At 40.6% G+C, this 16,458-nt stretch overlaps 1 protein-coding gene across 1 annotated transcript in view; it reads right to left on the bottom strand.

Moving 5' to 3' along the window:
* RASGRF2 (Ras protein specific guanine nucleotide releasing factor 2) overlaps positions 1-16,458 on the bottom strand; it is a 156,465-nt gene that overhangs the window by 89,185 nt on the left and 50,822 nt on the right. The window contains exons 2-4 of the mRNA XM_054178630.1: positions 15,557-15,663; positions 3,134-3,281; positions 2,445-2,534 (exon numbers count right to left, since the gene is read on the bottom strand). Coding sequence (XP_054034605.1) covers positions 2,445-2,534; positions 3,134-3,281; positions 15,557-15,663 — 345 coding nt within the window. The remainder of the gene's footprint in view (positions 1-2,444; positions 2,535-3,133; positions 3,282-15,556; positions 15,664-16,458) is intronic.

The raw sequence follows: 16,458 nt of genomic DNA, 5'->3' as shown, positions 1-16,458 counted from the left end.
TGTGCTACACACTATGCAAGTTTTTAAATGCCTTTTACCTCCCCTTCTACATTTCTCTTGTACCCCCAAAAGTATTGTGCAATGCTTCCAGAGAAGACATTTCAAGATAAACTCAGTATCATTAGTGACATAATTCTGAAAGAGTTGTAAAACTCAGTTTGCTTTCTGTTTTGAATGGCTAACTCTTAACATGTACCTTTAAAGGTATGTATTGATATACTGTTCATAGAATCAATAAGGTTGGAAAAGACCTCAAAGATTATCAAGTCCAACCTGTCACCCAACACCTCATGACTACTAAACCATGGTACAAAATGCCACGTCTAGACCCTGAAGGATTGAATTTAGGGAGCAGAACTTCAAGCACCACTCAGCTGATAGCAAGAAATGTTTCAGCCCTTGTGGGTCATAAACCCTGGGAACAGAGTGCAGCTGTGTAGAGAAAAAAAGCATTTAGCTGACTACCAACGGCCATTGTGACTCAGGGAAGTTACACAAAGACCTGAAAATAGGAGCTAGTAAACACTACATCAGAGTCTTTTGTCTTCTGTCAGAACCTAGAAAAGAGATGTGTGTTTGTTTGTCTTTTGTCTAACATCTGTCTGAGCCTTGCTAAGAGATGTGCATTCTGTGGTATTTTCTCGGCAGCCAATCATGAGTCTGTAACTGTCACATGGACATATCTAACAACCAATCACAAGCTGCTTTTGATTATGTTAGCCTATATAAAGAAAAGACTTTGTACAATAAAGTGACACTTTGCTTGCATCAAGCTACATCCCATCTCTCAATCCCCATAAATCCCCTCTTGAACACCTCTGGGAATGGTGACTCTACCACCTCCCTGGGCAGCACATTCCAATGCCTAACAACTCTCTGTGTGAAGAACTTTCTCCTCACCTCAAGCCTAAACTTCCCCTGGTGCAGCTTGAGACTGTGTCCTCTTGTTCTGGTGCTTGTTGCCTGGGAGAAGAGACCAACCCCCTCCTGGATACACCTCTCCTCAGGTAGTTGTAGACAGCAATGAGGTTTCCCCTGAACCTCCTCTTGTCCAGGCTAAACAATCCCAGCTCCCTCAGCCTCTCCTTATAGCGCTTTTGCTCGAGGCCTCTCCCCATCCTCATTGCCCTTCTCTGGACATGTTCAAGAGTCTCAATGTCCTTCTTAAAGTGAGGGGCCCAGAACTGGACACTGCTTTGCCTCAGGCACCTATGCCAGCAATACTATTATCCAGAATACATAGAATACATAGAATAAACCAGGTTGGAAGAGACCTTCAAGATCATCGCATCCAACCCATCAACCAATCCAACCCACCTAAACAACTAACCCAGAACAGGAAGGTATTTTTCATTCTCAAAAAGCATCTCTAAATCATGGAAAAATATACTGCAGGGTAATATCCACTGAAGGTTCAAGTCTCCATCTGGTCACAGAAAATTTCAGTTATGTCTTTGCCCTCATCTTGATGTGATCATTCATCTTGAAAGAGAAATGCAAAATCTCACAGGTAGCAGTTTACTCAGAATAAACAACTTTAAAGGACTCAATTGTCAAAACAATCATGATTCAGAATGCATTGAATAATATAGAGAAACAGAGCTCTCCTGCTACTAAAAGAGACACTTCCAGCTTCTATTACCATGTTTAATCTGCATTAAAAGGAAAATTCACACAAAGGGATGAGCTCAGTGCTGACCCTGACTCAGACAGTGAGAAATTTAGGCAACATACTACAAAGCATTTTAGGCAACAAAAGATATTGAACACTGTAAGAATAAGGGTAACATATATGACACCACATCTTCAAGTATGAATTCCATCCTGCATTAGGATTTGTGAGAGTCAGCAATGGACAGAGTTCTGGAGGCTGGTTGTATTCAGTCTTAAGTAGTATTACCAAAAGCTGCACAGGTAAATGCCATACAGATTTACAGAATGGGACAATTCTGTCCCTGCGATTAAAAACACTGGCCATAGTATCCTGGAACAATCATCATCAAAGAGATCAGATGACAACCCAGATCAAGACTGCTCTCTGCATTTTTCAGTATTTGGATTCCAGCAGTTAAAAAAAAAAAAATTAAAAAATTCTATGTTTATAAGCATTTTTATAAGAAATGAATATAAAGTCACTCTACACTTGATTTCCACAGGACATAGACAATGAATTCATTTCAGTCTTTTTCGCACGCATCTGAATGCAATGTGCAAGCTTCTTTAAGAAATGTAATGTATACCTTGCAAATTAAAACAAATTCTGAAGTAACGAATACACCACAGGGTAAACATGGCACTGAAACACAGCAAGCTGCTGTGAGCAGGGGCAGGGCATTTGACAGTATTTAATGAAAGTAAGTTGAGAGGAAACTAGACAGATTAAAATACAGCATTCTTTCCCATCCCACCCTTTCCCTCTTAAGTACACAAGATTACATGTTTACCTTTTTAATCTTTTTAATATCTGGATCCTCATCTTCCTGGTTGCCTTGGTAAGGTCGCATTCTTTCTTTTGTTTTATTGAGAGCTACAATCTGACAAATAAATAAATAAGTATTCATTAAATGCTTTGTCAGGTTAATGAAACTCTTAGTTGCAGAAGTAACTGAAAAGCATTCCCCCCTTCTTCAAGCCTGTTAAAGCTGCACAGAATGACAAGCCCATGTCTAGTCACTGGGAAATGAAAACCATTCTCTGAAAAACAGCAAGGCTCTTGATCCAGATGGCGGAAGGATCAGAAAAGAGCTGGGTCAGCTCTCAAAGCAAAATGTGCCTTTCAAACTTAAATGACTCAGGACTGCAAGAAAATTTGTAACATTCAGTGAAACAGAGCCATTTGGAATAATTCTCTGTCCTGCCAAACCAAACTCCTCAGGTGAAAATAGGAAATCAATGGCATCCACACTGCAAAGCAATGCATCATCTTGAAGTCTCCAACAAGGAGGTTGTCCAATGAGTCTGACAGTCTGCAATATGAGTATTGAGCTAAGGGTTCGTGGATGGGCTATTACATATTAATTACAGTTAATTAGTTCCATTATTTTCACAAATGTTACAGAAATACTGACTATTATTGTAACAAATATGTCAAAAGGTTGCAATTGAATGATTATTTGATGACTCTGGTACATACCTCAGATTTAAGTCTTTCAATTTCTGTGTCTTGATCCTCAAGCTGATGTCGAAGCTGATTGGCTGCAATCTTTTCAGTCTCCACAATCTGGACAAGATGAATGTACTTCTGCATTAACACCTCCCTTTCAATGAGAATATCTGAATAACTAAAGAGGGAACATTTGCATCAGTAAAAATAGCCAAATATTGTCTTTCGTATCCCCATATGGGATATTGACAGAACAAATACAGCATCAATGTTGACAGGTTTTGAATGTGACCTCTTCCAACTCAACAGTTCTATGATTCTACAATTTCTGTGATTCTATGATGATAAATCATCCGAACATTTGGTCTTCAATAACCTTTTTAGACACAGGTGCTGGCAGTGTACAGTTTCCTTGCATCTAATTACTGAGAGCAAGATAATTGCAGTGTTTTCATGATCTTCTAGTTCTCAGGCTAAGCCAAACAATTCTATTAATTAATGTATTTATTTTAAGGGCTGGGATTTCTTCCATCTTTTAGAAAGACTTCTGGGGAGCATCTGGAACTTCAATAGAACTATTTCAAATTCTCTCCACCTGGCAGACCTCTTTACAGAAAAATTCCCATCATAGCTGTTACTTTCATTTCTAAAACTTGTTTAATTGTTTGGGACAGTTTATGATTACACAAATACATACTAATTAGTAACAGAAACTATGATATCAGCATCTAGAGTGGCAAACTGCAATTCAAATATTTTCCTGCAAAGGAGGGTATTATCCCAAGCACACTTAGATGTCACAATCAAAGCAGTGACAAGCACCATACTGTAGTACTGTTCCCAAATTCAGGTAGAGGAGAAATCAATTTCTTTCTATGCAACATCATCAGACTGCTCTTTTACATCATTCAGTGCCTCTCACATGGCTAAGTTAAATGTGCAATAAAGACACAGACCAACAGTGTGCTTGTTTGCTGGCTTTGGTTCAGCAAAATCTACAGGCACATACTGCCTCTTTACCTGGGTTTCAGGAGCCTTTTTCCTCTGAGAATTAAATAATTTTACAAGATAACAAGCTGCACAAAATACTGCAGAATGAAGCCTTAAATCTTTGTCAAGGGATGTCTTTATAATTTAATGATACACCAATGAAAATGCAGCCTATCGTACATATTGGTTTTCCACTGTCAGGTAAGTACAGGGTGTTTCTGGATTGCACATCTCTTCCTTTAAGAGCTCTTTCTACTTGTTACAGGACCCATAAAATGTGAGCACTTGCCATTAAATACCGTCAGACTTTAAAAAATATAATAATTTGTGTCATCTCCAGTTAATATGTATTTTATATATATTTACTGCCATTTCAAATAGTATTAGTTTATTATTATTATATACTGGAGGGGACCACTACTGAGCACAGCTATTAAATTCAACACCTAACCTGGAAAGCAAGCATAGATTTAAAATAACTACAATGAATTCTCACAGATATCATAAAATGAAAATTTTTCCTCCTTGAATAAACTACAAAATAATAAGAAGTTAATTTAATTCTATTGCATTTATTGGATTATATTAACTAATGGAATAGTAAACCATAAATAGGCAAACCAAAACAAATCAAAACAAAATAAAACAAGCAAGCTAACAAAAAACCCAAACCAACAACAAAGCCCAGAGCAATTCCTCCAACAAGTAAAACAACATACATAAAAGAATCCATCATAAAGCAACCTATATAACTTAACCCTGCAATAAACACTGATAATAATGTGCAAAATTCAGTTCTTTATTGTTTTGCAAGGATTCTATCTTTTCTTTTTCTTTTTCTTTTTTTTTTCCCAGAAACCATGGTGCTTAAACTCTTTGGAACCTAAAATATATTTGAACATAATAAAACATGTCTCAGTTAGAAACAGTTCACATAAGTTTTACAATGATGAGAGACATCACAAAGATAAAAATATACCTATGTAAGAAAACGCATTCCTCGGTGCCTGCAGCACCACCTTTACATTTACATTTAATATAAAGAGTGGTCTTTTCTACCTAAAATCAGGTCCAGATGATGATGATAATGATGATGATTTATCCTTTTCAAAATTTTGTTTAACTTTTGCAAATACAGAATTGGACAGATTTGGCTTTGCTTTTACTCAGGGATGAGGGAAACAGCAGGACACAGAATCACAAAGGGTGAACAGCAGCTGCAGTCAGAGCTGATGCAAGACTGAAGACACTATTATAAACAATGTTTTTCTTCTACTTTATTTTTACTTTCCTCCTTAAGGGGAAGAAACATCATCTAGATTTTTCAGCTCCTTTAAATGCATTACGCTAGACTTCCACGGTCTTGCTTTACTAGGCAACAAGAACTTTTCTACAGAAGACTGAAAAGTTTTTAATCTTTTGAGATGTATTTATTTTGCCTAGTTAGTGGCTTTGGCAGTCTAAAATGTTAGTCTCATCCTAGAAACCAACTTCACTCCCATAATTAGCAGTATGAAAAGGAATTAATTAGAAAAGCCTATGTACACCTATACCAACTATCCATTTTCCTTCTCAAAACTGCTACCTGTTCTGTGAAAGGAAGATCATAGGATTTTGAATAAACATCACCTGCTTCCAAAAACTCTTCATCCATCTCTCTGTACATATGAGTTAAAAATCATTATGCCTAAAGGGTGTATATTCAGCATAATGCCAGGAACATTCCTAATGGGTAGAGTTTCAATACTGGTGGGATTACACATGTATACAAAATGGTTTGTTAAAGAAAATTGTAGCAAAGGGTTCAAATGTCAAAGGAAGAGGAAAAATTCGTACAACAACTTGTAAGCAGGCAGTCTAAATCTAGTTCACTGTCTGGATGTCATTGAATTGAAAGAACTGCAGTGAGCCACAGCTTTCTCTGAACTGGTATTAACATTTCATTGAGAGAAGTGATTCCAAAAATTTACAGTATCAGGTAGGAAGATTCAAAGACAGAGCATTCTGAAAGATAAGGCTATACCTATTTCCTACTATCTTCTGTAGAGATAGGACTCAAAACAGATATTTCAACAACCTTAAGCTATGACTGACCGCTAACTACCACAAGAAGAAATGAAGGGCTGAGCAAACAATGCATGGCTTAAGCCTTATAAGAGCCAACCTGGTCAGAAAATGTAAGAAAACTGGAGAAAGTTTAACCAGTGACTCATCACGTGGGTCTCTGCATTGTGACAACAGACTAAGATAAAGGTTCCAGTAGTGCTAACAGCAAGTTTAATTGATTTTTGTACTGAATTCTGTTATGGTTCATTGGATCACCCTATATTAATTGCACTGAAGTTGCTCAGGCAGCTGGAAGAACCAGGCATTGGACCTGGCCAGAACTATTTATGGTTGTATCAAATCATCCTTTTGAAATGCAAAATTCACATCCTCATTAACCCTTTATGAAAACCAGGACATATGGCTCTTAGGGTCTAGAAGATAAAAAAAATTACCTACTTCTGCCCATACTAACTACTGTCAAGCAGCTATAGGACTCCTTAACAAAGAAGGAATAGCCTTCAGAAAGATTTGAGAAGTCTAATGACACATAAACCATCATGCTTGGGATGGAAACAGTAGAAGTTGCAACAGAACTTATGCAAGCTTATGACTAGCAAAGGTGACGTGGGAGACCATCTCAACACAAGTACCATTAACTTTAATGAATTTCTGTATGACAGAGCACCAAAGAACAGCTATGGCTGTGAGGGTTACAGAGGCAAAGCTCATCAGAAGACACCAAATTAAGATGGGCTTTCTGACAGGCATGGACAACTGTTTAGAAAGGCTGTAAAAGAGGTATCTGCTGATTTCAAGCACAGAGGTGGGAAGTGGCACTTGGACTGGTGAAAAACTGCAGCAGCTGGGATTGGAGGTTGGGTGTAGGACTGTGTGATACTTGGGGAAGGATGAGAAATTCACACCCTAAAGGATTTTTACTACAAGATCCTTTCAGCTGAGATGGGGAAATACAAACTGGAATAAAAAGTCTTTGGAAGGGTAGTCCCAACTACCATGAGAAGTTTCACGTACCTACACTATGTCAGTGGGGGAATGGCTTACTCCAGGAGAATGGGTATGTGGGGAGGGGAATCCTCTTGTGTGAGAATGAGACAATCCTGAAAACACATCTCATTAACATTGAGTTACTAATCAGACTCACAACTCATATGAAAAAAACAGCTGTTCCCATTGTCCTGGCAAATCTGTCCAGGAAAATCTGAGTAAAGGACAAAAACACTAGAGCTGGAAGGCACCTATTCCATTATGCAAAACTGAGACACAGCTGAACAGCAGCTATGAAGTCCAGACCAAATACAATGGCAGGGAAACCTCCTTGCTCTGTGAGCTGAGGTTTCACATCGCTGTTACCAGCCTGTAGCTACTATTTCCAAAGAGTGTTGCTGATGGCATTTCAAATGTTACCTTAGAAAACAATTACTACACTGATATTCTAGATAGCCATAATTATCAGTATGAATATCACTGCTTTTGGAGTTTCGTGTCTGAGCTATCTAAAGTGCAGTTTGCCAAGACCCTGGAACCCTCTTTGAGGGGCTTATGAAGCCCTTTGCAGCAGCACTGAGGGATTTGGTCCAGATATACAGCTTTCTGTGAAGTGCTGTGCAACAAGTATAAGAGGTAGGGTCACCTCTAGTAGGTAATGTTATGGCATGTGATAAAAGGATAATCTTAACCAACAGCAGGAACAGTAGTAGCTGCTGTAACTCAAACAGCCTAATTCAGAGAAATGAGCTCCCTGACCTGTCTGCTGCCAAGGCTATCACAAGACCAGACGAAGAAAAGCTCATCTCCATGAGCAGGAAGGACCACAATGCCAGGTGGGCAACCACAATAACCCAGTCAGAGAAACAAACCCAGACTCCTCCCAGGACTGGGATAGGAGAGCCTCCAGCATCATCAACCAGCACGTGAAACGCATCAAGATGAGTGAGTGGAGAGGCTCTCCAGATTGTCATCCAGGCTGCAAAGTGTTACCAGCAGGGTGCAAAATTTATTAGGGGATACAGAGAAGATAATTTTGCAATTCTACAAGACCTATTTTGAGATGTTTAAGGAAGGAACCAAAGGCAGAAAAAGGGAGGGATCAAGGAGGTTTAAAGAGGGGCAAGCTTGGGAAAGCACAGACGTGAAGGGAGAAAAGGCACATGTGACCAGGCTGATCTGCACACTTGTCTAGCTATGCTCTGCACCTGTTCAGCACAGGCCATCTTGTCTTCTCATTAAATTCCATTGCTAACTTCTTTCCTGGATGAGGGGATTGTATATGCATCTGCAGAGTTCTAAGTGCCAGCTACAGGAACCAGAACTCAGGGAGCACAGGTCCCTGTATGTTTCTGCAGTGCAGTAACTCCCTGGAGGGGCAGAAGCACTTGCAAATTGTCTAGGTGGGTAGACCAGTGTGTGATCACCAGCTACAGTCAAGACCAGCTTGCTGGTGAGTAGAATTAGTCACTGGGAAGTTGGGTGTTGAAGGTACACTAAGTCCATGTTATATCATCAGAGATTCTGTGATTTGGCTTCAGTGAGGCACAGGATATTCAACCCAGCTAATGAGATTGCTTGACTGAGACACTCATTTGCCCATGTGTCCTCTTGTCCAGGTCATTGTGGGGGTTGAGTTTACCCTCAGCAAGTTCACTAATGATAAAAAACTGGGAGGGTGGCCAACACCCCATCAGGCTGTGCAGCCAATGAGATCTGGACAGGCTGGAGGGCTCAATGCAGGCAAACCACATGAAGTTCAATAAGGACAAGTGCAGGGTCCTGCATCTAGGGAGGAATAACAACAGGCACCAGTCCAGGTTATGGGCTGCCTTGCTGGAGAACAGCTCCACAGAGAAAGACCTTGGAGTCCTAGTAGACAGCAAGTTCTCCATGGAACAACAATGTGCCCTCACAGCCAGTAGAGCCGAAGGTATACCTGGGGTGCATCAAGAAAAGTGTGTCCAGCAGGTCTAGGGAAGTTGTTCTCCCCCTCTACTCTGCCCTGGTGAGATCACACCTGGAATACTATGTCCGGTTTTGGGCTGCTGAGATCAAGAGAGACAGGGACCAGCTGGAGAGAATCCAATGGAGTGTGATGTGGCACTTGGTGCCGTGGTCTAGTCATGAGGTCTGTGGTGACAGGTTGGACGATGATACTCAAGATCTCTTCCAACTTTGGTGATACTGTGATAAGGGACCTGAGCACCTCCCCTATGAAGAGAGGCTGAGAAACCCAGGGCTGTCTAGTCTTGAGAAAACTGAGAGGGGATCTCATTAATGTGTATAAATATCTGAGGGGTGGGGGTCAAGTGGAGGGGGCCAAGCTCTTTTCAGTGGTGCACAGTAATAAGACAAGGAACAGAAGGTTCAAATTTGAACACAGAAGATTTCACCTCAACATGAGGAGAAACTTCTTTACAGAGGGTGAGTGAGGGTGACAGAGCCCTGGAAAAGGCTGTCCAGGGAGGTTGTGTAGTCTCCTTCTCTGGAGACTTTCAAAACCCACTTGAATGCATTCCTGTATGGACTACCCTAAGTGACCCTGCTTTGGCAGGAGGGATGGACTTGGTCTCTTGAGGTCCCTTCCAACCTCTAATGTACTGTGATACTGTGATGTGTGTGGGTGCCTGTGTCAAGAGGCAAGAACATCCAAGGGCTGGACTGTGTGTGTAAAGCAGTTATGGGAAAGATCCACAGTGTCTCAGTGCATTGATGTGTGCAGGGTTGGGGAACCTGTACTCCAGTTATTAGCAGATTTACAGTTCACATGTGTGTGTAGTGTGGGTGGGTGAGTGTGTAAGGCAACACATGAGCTCCAGGCCCAGCTCCTGGAGCAGACTAAGTTCATTAGAGCAGTTAATGGGAGATCTACAAGCGTGCTGGGAAGTGTGGGGATGCACATGATGGTGACTGAGTACCAGCAACTAGAGAGGGTCAAGCAGACATTGCTACAACTGGGGAGTTGGAGAATTCAGGGCCAGCTCCTGGACAGACTGCATGGCTAGGCTATATGCTGGTGTGCCTGTAGCGTGTATATGGATTGCCTGCATTTTTCCAGTAACATACTCTCATCTTCATCAGTCAGAGATAGGAAAAGAATGCTGTTGTCTGTTCCCATGTGAGTGCTGCATGTTCCTTTTTATGCCAATCCTTGTGGCCAGCTGTGTCTATATGTATATGATTTGGTAGTGGTCTATATGCTTGTTTGTCTGCATTGGAATTACTTCTGATTCAACCTGGATATAGAGAGGAGCAGCAGCAGTCTTACCTCTATTGAGCTGCTGACTCTGGCAACACCTACCACTTTATTGTGTAGATCTAGCTAGACATTATTTGGAAGGCAGATACGAGATTGCTTTGCCCATATTTTGAGTATTACTCAAATTCTCTCGGCTTCATTCCCAGCCAGCTGGAAAGAAAAACATTGAGGTTATTAGAGCATCAAGCCTCATCTAATGTAGTTTCTCCAACAGCAAGGCATTACTAGCAAGGCATTTGCTCTGAGCTTCCAGGCAGCTCTGAGCTACCATACTGAGATTACAACTGCCTATGTGAAATACACTTTGCATTAGCAAGTGAACTGTGCCAACAAATCTGAGAGTAAGAGTTTTGTGTGTGTGTGTTTTTTGTTTTTCTTAGGTGCTGATTGAAGGGCTCCTCATACACTTTAAACAGCAGCCCAGCTGAAAGAAACACTCCCACTGCCTTCCCCCCCAGACAGCACTCATGCTCTCCTTCATCCCACCCATGGGCTTCCCTCTCCCTTGTGCAATGAACACAGGTGTGCTGTGTGATCCACACAGAGGAATAAACTGGATCCAGAGGAATAAACTGGACTAAAACTAAGATGGCACAAATTAATCAAAACATAATTCCTTTTAGTGCAAATCAATTTCCCAATTAAATTCACACTTGTGCTTGTGTGAAAGAAGGGCTTATAAAGGTGTGGGAATGAATGACTGACTTGTGAGAATGACAGCTGCCTCCCTCTGCAGCAATGTTGTCTTATGCAGGACTAAAGTATGCATGGAAGTACAGCCTGAAGCACCTAAGAGTTTTCAATAAACCAAAGTAGGAAAGGCCATCCACACACACACAAGTAATTTTAGTTCTAGGGGAAAAAAGAATAAAGTTATGTAAGACTTTGTAAGAGAAGGTGAAAATTCCACCTCAGTGTATTGAAGTTGAAACAGAATTTTTTTTGTAAGAGAGTGAGTTCTGGAACAAAGCCCAAACAGGACTTTCACATGCAGTCACTGACAAAGGGACTTGGATTTGCTAAGAATAAATCCTCCAGCCCAGAAACAAAACTCAGAAGAAGCAAGTCTTACTCTGCCACGCTGTATATTGCCAAGAACTCAAGACACTAAGAATTCAGATAAAATGGAAATAGATGGAAAGTGGAGCTTGTAATGAGCATGTGGAGCTCATAATGGTGTCCTATCAAAATATGCTGAATTGCACCTCCTATTGCAAGTTCACAAGCCAAACAATTGCTCTCAAATGAGGTGAGGGCACTAGGAGCATGAAGACTGGAACATAAGCAATGAAACATCTGGCTGCGTGAGTCAAGAGCCTGCCAGCTCTCCAAGAGTGTGCATGGCACCCTCCAAATGATAAGCAGTAGCATACCACCCACAGTGAAATCTTCCAAGAAACAATGGACAATGGCACAGCAGGAAATTATTTAATTATGAATTTGCATCCAAATAAAATACCTCTTTATCCAGAATGGGACATGGGGTGTAGTGAGATCATATTATGACTTTCAACAGTCTAACTTGCAAAATAAATAAAACACAGAAGAGATTTTTGATGCCTGCAAATGTGTGTTTGGCAAAAAGTCTCAAAAAGCAATCCAAAAGTTGATTTTGTATATGTCAGTCTAAGAAAAGCCCCCAAAAAAAGAGAAGATGAAGATGAAAACTTCAACTACTTTGTCTCAGCTAAACCATGGATTGCCATAACTACTCAGGAGGATGAAACTCTCCAGAAAGTAGGTAAATATTTCCATCTCTCCAGTGCCAATATGTTTACACAGCACAGAATATTCCCAGGCCTGCTTTCAACTCAAGGGTAAGGGGCATGTTTTCAATACCTCCTAGAAGTATTTCCTAAAACACCCGAGATACTACAAAAAGTATCATGAGAGGGCTACTAAAATATCAGTTAGTAATTCAAAACAGAAATTCAGAAAAGAAAGGTCAGAAATGTTTTAGGCTAACCTCAAATGAACAGTGACACTAAAGAAGCTCCCAAAGATTGTTCCATTTGTCAAAAGTATAGATGAACCCAAGGAAAAATGTCTAAATCATGGTGCAGGCAAAATTTCATCCCTGAAATAAATCTTTTCTAATGTATTTAATTAGGATGTCAATAAAAATCTTATGCAACAGTCTAAAACTATTATTTTCACTTCTTTGTTACATATCTTTGGTAGAAGACCCAGTGGTTAAATAATTAACTATGCAACTCCAAGTTATTTCGCTACACAATGCAAAGCAAATAAATGCAGCTCCCAGTGAAGTAGAAAAACATCAGAACAAAGAGGTAACCACAGCAGCCTACAACACTCTGTGTTTAGCAACTGCATTTCAGAAATCTTTTGTTACTTGTTGACATTTTGTTCCAGAAAAGTATAATTGAGAGGTGGGCCCAAGCCAGCTTCGTGAAGTTCAACAAGACCAAGTGCAGGGTCCTGCATCTAGGTCAGGGCAATCCCAGGCACAGATATAGGCTGGGCAGCGACTGGCTTGAGAGCAGCCCTGAAGGATTTGGTGGTGCTGGTGGATGAGAAGTTCAACGTGAACCATAAGTGCGCATTTGCAGCCCAGAAAGCAAATCCCATCCTGGGCTGCATCAAGAGAAGCATAGCCAGCAGGTCAAGGGAGGTGATTCTCTCTCTCTGCTCCACTCTGGTGAGACATCCCTGGAGTACTGCATCCAGTTCTGGAGCCCCTGTTATAGGAAGGCTCTGAACATGCTGGAATGTGTCCAGAGAAGGTCCACAAGGATGATCGGAAGGCTGGAGCACCTCTTCTATGGAGACAGACTGAGAGAGTTGGGGCTGTTTGGTCTGGAGAGGAGAAGTCTCCAAGGAGACCTTATTGTGGCCTCCCAGTATCTTAAGGGGGCCTGCAAGAAAGCTTGTGAGGGACATTTTAGGATGTCAGGTAGTGATAGGACTAGGGGGAATGGAACAAAATTAAATAGAATAGAATAGAATAGAATAGAATAGAATAGAATAGAATAGAATAGAAGTAAGCAGATTGGAAAAGACCTTTGAGACCATCGAGTCCAACCTATCACCCAACACCATCCAATCAACTAAACCATGGCACCAAGTGCTTCATCCAGTCTCTTAAACACCTCCAGTGATGGTGACTCCACCACCTCCCTGGGCAGCCCATTCCAATGGCAAATCTCTCTTTCTATGAAGGACTTCTTCCTAACATCCAGCCTAAACCTCCCCTGGCACAGCTTGAGACTGTGTAGAAATGGGTAGATTCAGATTGGATGTTCTTCACCATGAGGGTGGTGAGACACTGGAACAGGTTGCCCAGGGAGGTGGTAGAAGCCTGATTCCTGGAAGTTTTTAAGGCCAGGCTGGATGTGGCTCTGAGCAACCTGATCTAGTGTCAAGTGTCCCTGCCCACAGCATGGGGGTTGGAACTATGTGACCCTTGAGGTCCCTTCCAACCCTGACAATTCTATGATAACAAAATGAGAGAAGTCATGTCCAAGTCCCTGGAAAATTTCCCCATGAATTTCCCACAGAGACCTGTGCAGAAAAGCAGGTAAAGAAAATCGCTGAAATGACAGAGGGTCCTGGAAATAACCCTCACAGCAGTGTCCATAGTTTGATTTTACTAGGACTGTCACATGAGATACACCCAAATAAAGTGGGAAAGTCAGTCAGTAAAAGAGATGGTGATACAGCATAAATTCAGTTGTCTGGTGGTTTCAAAACTTAACTACCCTGACCTTGACCCCCACAGCTAAATTCTTCTTATCAAGTTTAACTTCTCAATATTTTCAATTTTGTTTTGTTTAACTGACTAAATTTTCTGTTCAGTTCTGCCTTGAAAATTAACGTGTAATTCATTTATGGACTAAACTACCCAGAGAGAAATTTAACTTAGTGTGATGAAGCTCTTCTTTCTCACTTTCCTTTACACCCAAGCAATGGACAAGAAGGAAATTTTCCCAAGAACAGGTAACTGTAAGATCCTGCTTCCTCTGCATGCCCTTACCAAAGAGCAAAAAGTCACACTGCTTTCTTCACTTGCTTTTAGAACTACTCCTCAAAAATATGACCCAGATACATAGATAAAATGTACCTTCTCTCCTCCTCCCTGATTAAAATGGGAATGTCTACCCGTGGACAAGCTCTTCTAGGATGTGCTGACAGCTCAAAGCCTCATAGGTTCCCAAATCCTGAAATAATGTGTTGCCTTAGTGGGTGGCCATGCAAAATGTGCTTTCTCTAATACTATAAACCACCAGCTGCTTTCCTAGAAAGAAGAAGACCTCATACAGTTAGGTGCCAACACTGAGAAGAGGATTCAAAAGCAAAGACTGCTTGTCCAGGTGATACAAGACCTGCAGATTCAGGGCCTCATTTCACTAGTTCTGAAGTAAAACCCACTAGCCAGTGGTGTTCATTTTCAATTATAAAGCAAAATCATTTCTGTTTATATGGTTCATATCCTAAGCAACTCAGGAACTGCCTGGTTCCTTGTGCGTTACCATGGCACTGTAGATTAGCTGAGGTGAGTGTCTGTGAGAGGTTGCTGGAGGAAGTGCATTTCAGCAACGACGTGTGCCTCCAAAAAACATTTCACAAACCTGCAGTTAGATGATTTTCACTTAGATTATATTGTAAACCCTGCCCATTCACCTGACAGACCTTTTCTTAGGGAAATATTACTGCCATGACTAGAAGTCTTGCCATGGCCCTTTTCACAAAACAGATCATTGTCCAGGACTTCAGTTTTGAAGTAATGGTTTTATTTGCTGCACTTCACCATCATAATGGTTTGACATCCTCTTTCTTACATTTATTTCTATATAAGAGCTTTTTAAGTAACATTCATTCATTTACTTGGCCTATCAGTTATTTTTTCATTCACATAACAGACTTTGCCTCCAACAGTGGATTAGTCCTAGGGGTTTCCAATAAAAAGAGTATTCTTCTTGAACTAATTTAAACTGTAACACAATCACTCATAAATGATAAAATACAGTAACATAAGCATGAATGATAAAGGCATTTTTCTTAAAATATACCCATAGTTCACAAGCAAAGCATATCTAATAGCCTGTAAAATTTTATTTCAGTTCAGAAAGTGAGTTTAAATTTTCAAACTATTATCAACTTATTTACAATAAAATCAAGTTTCCTACCTAGCTTGGTGAATAGCTTCTACCCATTCATCTCCATCAGCTTCATCCTCACAACGGAGCTCCAGTGGCTTTTGCCCTTCATGGCCAAAAAGAACAGTGAAGTAATGCTGCAAATTAGAAGAGGGGGTGGGGAGAGAAGTTCAGAAACTCTTTTAAATGTGTATGTATACTTATATACATAAAGTAATTTTTAAACCCCCTGACTTTTTAAACACAGCCCAAAGCATTGCCAGTCTAGGAAGATGTGTTTTAAGCTATTAGTCATGAAACAGGAATTGAAGTCAAAATCATATTCCCTTGGGTATCAAGGTAATAGCTTTCATGATACCTAACGTAAGCTACGGTTCTTAAGCCCCCACATACAAAAGAACAGAATATAATTCCCTAGGAAGCTTCTACAATCAACTACAACAGGGTGACTGTAGTAGGGTGTATGAGTTCTTTTTCCTTTGCATTTTTTCACTTGAATATTTAATATTTTTTAGATGCCTACAGGGATATCAAACCTGGAACTGCCACCATTTCCTCAGGATATGCACTGGTCCTAGCTTATTTCTTCACTGTTCCAAAAGAACAAGGAAAGTGTCCCTGATCATACACCACATTCCCAGAATGTTTTTGCCCTTCTTTCATGACGCCTCATCCATAACTGTCACTGCAACAACTTTGTTCTCACAAGAGGTGTCATGTTCTTCAACGTCTTTTCTTACATGAAGGACATTGCCCACAGTATGTTCCACAGAACACATAGGGTTTTTGCTGCTTTCAGAGTGTAGTACCAATATAAATAGCTAGTGTGGAGTGGAGAACCCCTAGTCAGCAACCTTGAAATGAGTTTCACAAGGTTCATCATTTACAACCTTTTGCATAGTTTGCTTACCAACTTAAAGCCAAGGAGCAAT

Source organism: Dryobates pubescens, chromosome Z, assembly GCF_014839835.1.
Source record: "Dryobates pubescens isolate bDryPub1 chromosome Z, bDryPub1.pri, whole genome shotgun sequence".
NCBI classification, from domain to species: Eukaryota; Metazoa; Chordata; class Aves; order Piciformes; family Picidae; genus Dryobates; species Dryobates pubescens.
The sequence above is the reverse complement of the archived record's forward strand: the minus strand, read 5'-3'. Positions and strand labels throughout refer to the sequence as shown.